We start from the raw sequence: 7,215 nt of genomic DNA on the forward strand, positions 1-7,215 counted from the left end.
GGCTAATCAAATTAGCAGATGTTACAGAGTTAGCAGAGTTATAATTAGTAATAATATATGCAGAAATGCAGATTTGTTACTCTTGATTGTAGTGTAAGAGCTACTATGTGATTTTACGGATAAGTGGCTTTTAAATTCACCTTTCCAGTAATTAACATTCCTTCATGAATTCCAGTGCAAACAGTGAATAAGGTGTCTTTTCAAAACGTATAGAAGGGAAGATCTTGAGTTGGGACTCTTTCAGTAACAGCAGATGCTCTGCCTGAGTCCTCAAAAATACATGCTAATGTCAGAGGATTACCTTAATAGCTGTACACACTTTCTCCTCTTTTGTGCAATTGTGCGATACTTGGTACTTGTTACTGCACTTTGTTTGTCCTTTCTTTTTGCCCTCCCATCCTCTCGCCAGCCTTTCATTTGACCCGCTATAGCCTCAGTCATCTCTCAATCCCCTTATTTTCTCCAAGTCCTTCTCCCCTCCTCTCACACACTCTTGTGACACAGAACACACACTTTGGAGTGTTTGTCAGATGCTGCTGGCTAGATTGGCTGTGTCTGATGTCATGACAGTGTTTACCCTCCTTTGAATGGCTCTAGCTTCTCCTGAATTGTGTAATTTGTGCCGGAGATGTGTGAATGTTTGGTTATTTCACTGACGTTGGTCAAACTGAGCTTAAGTTCTGTAGCAAACGTGGAGCTTCACACATTTTCCCCGTGTTAGTCAGGAAGCTCAAATAAATTGAAATAGCCATAAGCAGCATCACCTGTGCTCGATATGCCCTGAGAGAGCAGTGATTAAGCGTTTGATCAGGATGTACGTTTGGTGTCAGTAGATGAGGTTTCCTCAAAGTTGACAATCAAAAGGAAATATTTCCCCTTTGGGCTGGTTTGATTTTTTTTTTAGGCTGGTTGTATTAAGTAAAAAAAATTCACCCTTATGCTTATTTGATTCTTCAGATTTTTCATCTAAAGTTTCACTCATATACAGGGCCAGCCAGTAGGGCCCGCCCTAGGCGAGATCATGTTTAAAATGTAGAAATGTGTAAGGAAAAAATTAACTTTTTTGTGTATTTCCCTTGAATAGTCCTGCATTGTGACAGTTTAATTATGAAAAGTACAAATGCATTCTCTCAATTAATATGAGTTCAAAGTGTAAGAATGATACAATAATGATAAAATCTTAAAATCACAAAAGCTTAATGTACTATAATAATAAATAAGGTATGTTAAAAATAAATCATTTAAATATTAACATAGGTCCTATGCACATATTTCCTTTTATTCAATACCGTTCAAAACTTTGGGCTGGGGTCAGTATTTTTTGTTAATTTATTCGGCAAGGATGCATTAAATTGATCAAAAAAGTGACAGTAAAAACTTCTATAAAGATTTCAGTTTCAAGTAAATGCTGAGCATACTATTCATAAAATAATACTGAAAAAATGTCTGTGTGTGTATATATATATATATTTATTTAATTTTTTTTTTTTTTCACACTCTTTTACTGTATTTTTTTTCAATAACGTTACAGACCCAAAACCCTGGAATAGTATTGTATATTTATTAAATATTATTATTTAATTACAATTAAAATATTATATCACTTTGGCTGTTTTTGCATGGATGTGTGATTTTGCAGCAAGCACGTAAGCCGTATGATGTGAGGGATGTCATTGAGCAGTATTCACAGGGTCATCTCAACCTCATGGTGCGCATCAAGGAGCTACAGAGAAGGTGGGATGAGGACTCACTTTATATCACTTAGCAGCAGTTAAGCGTGTGTTGAGAAAAGTGTTTACTTTAACTGCTATAAATGGATGACATTTTATAGGTATAATAGCAAAATTAATGACTATTTCATTACCTTTGGGTAAATAAAGCTGAGAAGTTAAAAATACATCCATCCCTGTCACTGTTCTTTTCACATTTTATCTGCCATTTCTGTACATCAACATTTTGCATACTGCCCTGACAGACTGGATCAGTCCTTAGGGAAGCTGTCCCTCTTCCAGACAAGTTCAGGTAAAGCTATGTCATTCATTACCCTCTCTCCTCTCTCATTCCTCAACCCCACACAATGTTTTGCTACAGTTTGACCCCTTCGTTGTTCTTAATGTTGCTGTTTATTGTTGTCTCGTAGTCTTAGTGCACATTCGTGGAGCATTTTTATGATGTTTTTCTTGGCACCATTTTTGTCTCCTTTAGAGCGCATGAAAGACAAAGGCATAAACACTATTGGCTCCAGACTCAACAGGATGGAAGAGAAGGTAAGCGCTTGAATATTACTGGACATTTATTGCATTTTTGTGTTGTAAAAACACAGGGAAAACTTTATAACTATTGAGGGTTCAAGTTTCTGAAATATCTTTTCAGTTGATACCACATGCTTTTGAATTTTATTGTGCAATAAACTCAGAAACCAAGCATTTCCAAGAGGTTACTCATTAGTACAACAATAACAAGTTCCAGTTCTTTAGTTTATTAGCAAATGCACACAACACAATTGGTTCAGCAAGGACTCTACTGATAAGGATCTGTAAGCTTCATTCATCAAGCCTTAACCTGGAGACAGAAGGAACCTCTCTCTTTCTCTGCCTTCAATCAAACATCACTTTGTGAAGACTTCTCAAACATTCTCTGTGAGTGATGTGTGCTGATAAGAGTGTTAAGACTCTAAAAAGAACAGCTTTCTGGGTTTTGTGTGTGTGTGTGTGCGTGTGTGTGTGTGTGTGTGTGTGTGTGTGTGTGTGTGTGTGTGTGTGTGTGTGTGTGTGTGTGTGTGTGTGTGTGTGTGTGTGTGTGTGTGTGTGTGTGAAAATGAGAGGTCTGCTGGCCTCTCAGAATGACGGGGATTCAGAAGCTCTACAAACACTCACTCTGCTCCTGTTCATTTGCCACTCCAGCCATAAATCCTTTTACAAACAGCTCTCATCCCAGACACGAACTCGAAACAGCGTACACATTTGTTCACATGATCTCTCTCTCTCACATACTCACTCTCTCCCTCTTTGTCTTTCGTAGATGTTTCGTAGAAGCAAATTGACTCATTGTATGAAATGCCTGGAAAAAAGCCTGTTCGACATGTTTTAAATGCTTTATTGAGAATGTTTAGAAAAGCTAGTTCTTTTTTACGGGTTTCATAGCTGACATATCTTTAGGGAGAGATGACATCTTTTTTCAGTTGTGCTGCCTTTTATTTGTATATCAAAAAAAAAAAAAAAAGTAGATGACTTTAGGATTGTTTTGATCTCATTGGCTCACTTTAGACACATGTCTGTGTGCAATACTAGTGACTGATGCATTGAGTAGCCAAATTAAGTATTTCCCAGCAGGACCAGCCATCTTTAACTTTTTTTTTTAACTGTTTGAAAATGTGAACAGTTGTAGAGTCTGTGAACAGGATACCCTGCCCCTTGCAGTGTCATTCTTCTTCCCATAATTCTGAAGTAAACAGGAACAAATAGCCTTAACATTTATGCAAACACCCATCTGAAGTAACTCATTACTGCATCGCTGACACAGTCTTCTTCTTACACTCTGACTGAACTCTCTTCACATTTAGGGCATTTTTATGTTTGGAAACAATCCTTTTTTCTTTTATGTTATTAAAACATTTTAAAAATACAGTGAATATACAATACTGTGATACATTACAATAAATAAATAAATAAAATCATTTTCTATTTTAATATATTTTATAATGTAATTTATTCTTGTGATGACAAAGGCTGAATTTGCAGCAGCCATTATTCAAGGAACAAGGAACTCAAGGAACATTTTCTAAAATGATCAATATTGAAACCAGTACTGCTTAATATTATTGTGGAAACCATAATAGAAAAAACAAAAACAGCCTTATTTGAATTATAAATCTTTTGTTACATTATACATATCTTTATTGTCACTGAATAAAACTTCAATTTAAACTTAAAACATAAAAGAAAATCTTACTGAACCCAAACTTTTTAGTTTATATGTTTTTATGGATTATTATTTAAAATACATGTAATCTGTTTATTCAGACTACTATAAGGCTTTATATTGTTTTCCCAATTAAAGATTTCTCCATCAAATTTCAAGTTTATTCTATTTAATAGAGAATAGTTCTAAGGTTTATGGGGCAAAATAGTAAATGTGATCTTTTATTATGATTATTACGACAAACTTGTATGCGAGTGTGAATAAATGACAGAATTTGTATTTTTTTGATGAATGTTCCTTTTAAGCTTTGACTCAAGATTTTTCTCTGTGGTTAGCAGTGTGCATGCTTGCATTCATGTCTATATGGGGAACTGCTGTATATGTTTACATGCTCAAATGGCGGGGTGTGTTTGTCCATGTGTGCATGTGTTTGTATGTGAGTGTGGTGCCACTATCATTGTGTAAACTGTGGTTCAGCACGGAGACACTCGTCTGGTTATTTCTAATGGGGTGTAGACAGCACTGGCTCCACACGTCACTTAGCCTCAACCCAAGGGAAAGAACCTCAAGACATTTGGCTCCCCAACTGTAAAATGAAGAATAACAAGTATTTCTCTGACAGTTTTCTTCCTCTCAAACATGAATCTCTTTAAATATTTAACAAGAATCCCCGCTGGTATTGATGTATGTTGTTTTTCATGCACATAGACACATAAACTGCTCTTAGACAAATTATAAATAAAACAAAGATTACCACAGTACAAAATACTATTTTCAGTCTTTTTACTTCAAATCTCACATTTAAATCAGTGTTATAATTTTTTCCAGTGCATGTTTCAAAATAGTTTATGAAAATATCAGAGGGTATCACCAAAATGGCCCTTTATTTCAATGTTAAATAACTTTAGTACTGACAAGATAATAGTTTCCACTCAATTCACTTTTAACTAGTGTGGCCTAATCTATTCATGTTTCGACTATTCATCATCGCCTATTTGATCAAACTTTAATCCCATTTACAACATACAAAAGAATGGAATTATTGCCTTTTCTAGTCTATTTATACAGATGGGATCTTTTATCAGTCGCTGGTGTTTTGTATTGACAGTTTGACTCTTGTTTATGACGTTATTTACACAGACACTGTGACGACATTATTTTAGACACTGTTTTGAAAGATGTGCTGAGGCCACACACTCGTTTCCCCACAGATCACACACATGGACAGGACACTGAATAGCATTGCAGAATCTCTCAACCTCATGTTGGCGAGGGAGAGACGAGTAGATCTGGCCAGAGGGAAGGAACTGCGTAGCAGCTTCCACCGCCAATCAGCCACCTTCAGCCTGTCAGTGCCGAGCAGACAGGACAGCCTGACCAGCTCTGAGCAACTGTCCACACCAACTGTTATTCATGAGGACAGCTGAGTCGCTAAAGCAGCACAAAACCACAGAGTGCCTGATACTGGGCCAGTTTCAGCTAGAATTAATATAAGAGATCAGGTTTGGCTCAGGTTCAGCATGAGCTGAGTTTAAGATATCTTCTTGTCTGACTAATCCTGTGCATCTTTATATTTTTTCAGACATATTTTTAAAGCAAAAAGACATGTATACATATTTTTAGAATACCATTGTTTAAGTACGATTTTGAGTTTTTGATATTGTTTATTCAGTTATTTTCTTATTAAAAAACAACAACTTTTTTTCCATATTTTGTGCGAGTGGTTATACTTCTGCTCCACACTCTTAAAAATAAAGGTCCTAAAAGGGGTTTTGCTGTGATGCCATAAAAGAACCAGTGGGTTCCCAAAAGAACCTCTCAGTCAACAGTTCTTAAAAGAACCATTTTCTTAGTGTGAAGAATATTTGAACTTTTTTAACTATATAGAAGTTTTTGTGTCGTGTAAAGTTTCCATGGATGCTAAAGATTCTTCATGGAACTATAGATGCTAATAAAGAACCTTTATTTTTAGGAGTACAAATGTGAACTTTGTGGCCTTATTTTGGAGGGTTATTGCTGAATGTTTTTAAATGATTTCTGTTGTCAGGAACAAAATGTGTGCTCTTTGCTCTTGTTTATGAATCTCTAATAAGCTTATAATAAGGCACACACATTTGTGAATACTGTTTAACTTCAGCAGCATAAAAACTTAGCTCTGTCCTCTCACTCATGTTTTTATGTATGTTCATTCACCAATATGAATGTAGTTTTTGTTAAATAAATACTGTATCCTACAAACACTGATTCTATTCTCCAAATCCAAATTGTGATTTTTATGAAGTGCTGTGTCAAAAACGCAACATTGACAAAAGTCCTATCCTGAATAAACATTGATTTTTCTTTCTCATGTTTGCGGTGTTTTAATTTGAAATGTTTCCATGAGGTCAAACGTCTTTGCTATTCAAACACAAGTGTGTGGGCAGTCCGGCTTCCCGCTCTTTTCCTTTGCCATCAGGCCAGAATGGTGCTATTTATGCTGGTGTGGAGGCATTTACGGCATTCAGGAGCAGTTGTCTTTTTTCTAAAAGTCCTTCAGTGACACTTTCAGAATTCCTTTAGAGTATCCCGACAGATCAATGACTTATGCAGCACACGACCATATGGGGAGCACCGTGACCTCTGATCTTATGACAATACATTTGCTCTCAGGGGTGAGGGGCTTTGTTGCTATGGGGATGACTACATGTGCACCCTCTGACCTTATCCTGGGCAGGAACACGGCTGTCCAGTCTGCCTTTGTTCACGCACAGCTTCTCATATGGACCATTGTCACCTGTAATATGTGCAACAAATCAGACATTCCGTCACATACGCATTCCTGAAAAGCATGACAATTTTGTCTTTATTATCTCACGACCGTTCTTGAGGGTTTAGGATTAAATTTCAGGAAAGCTGAAGTAGCAAACCAGGATGTCAGCTTCCTCTTTAGCCATTTGTGCCGACTTAATCTCAAGTCAATAAAACCAAACCAGATATACCATATCTGGCTTATAAATGGAAGAAAAAAAATGGTCCCAAACGGGACAAGGAATAAAACAAGTGCCTGCTACGCTTTAGTCTATACCTCCTCAAGGCAGGACAACTATGTCAACAATGGAATCAACAGGACAACAGTATTGGCAGACACCACAGAGAGCAGGCCTGCTACAGAGGGGGTCTGGCACATATGCCGCCAGATAAATGATAAGCCTTTGTTATTCGTTTAAAAGGACGTACTGCTGTCACTGTCTCTGGGAGCACTGAGCAAACTTTGGGACCAAATGCCATTAATTCAAGCTAGTGAACCCATAGAGG

At 36.7% G+C, this 7,215-nt stretch overlaps 1 protein-coding gene across 1 annotated transcript in view; it reads left to right on the forward strand.

Moving 5' to 3' along the window:
* Positions 1–6,270, forward strand: part of LOC306873523 (potassium voltage-gated channel subfamily KQT member 1-like) — a 35,913-nt gene extending 29,643 nt beyond the window's left edge. The window contains exons 15-18 of the mRNA XM_079422869.1: positions 1,640–1,734; positions 1,976–2,022; positions 2,206–2,267; positions 5,133–6,270. Of these exons, the coding sequence (XP_079278995.1) occupies positions 1,640–1,734; positions 1,976–2,022; positions 2,206–2,267; positions 5,133–5,348 (420 nt within the window). The 3' untranslated portion in view covers positions 5,349–6,270. The remainder of the gene's footprint in view (positions 1–1,639; positions 1,735–1,975; positions 2,023–2,205; positions 2,268–5,132) is intronic.
* Positions 6,271–7,215: the final 945 nt, after the last annotated feature.

The sequence above is a fragment of the Barbus barbus genome, assembly GCF_936440315.1.
Source record: "Barbus barbus genome assembly, chromosome: 1".
In the NCBI taxonomy this organism is placed as follows: domain Eukaryota; kingdom Metazoa; phylum Chordata; class Actinopteri; order Cypriniformes; family Cyprinidae; genus Barbus; species Barbus barbus.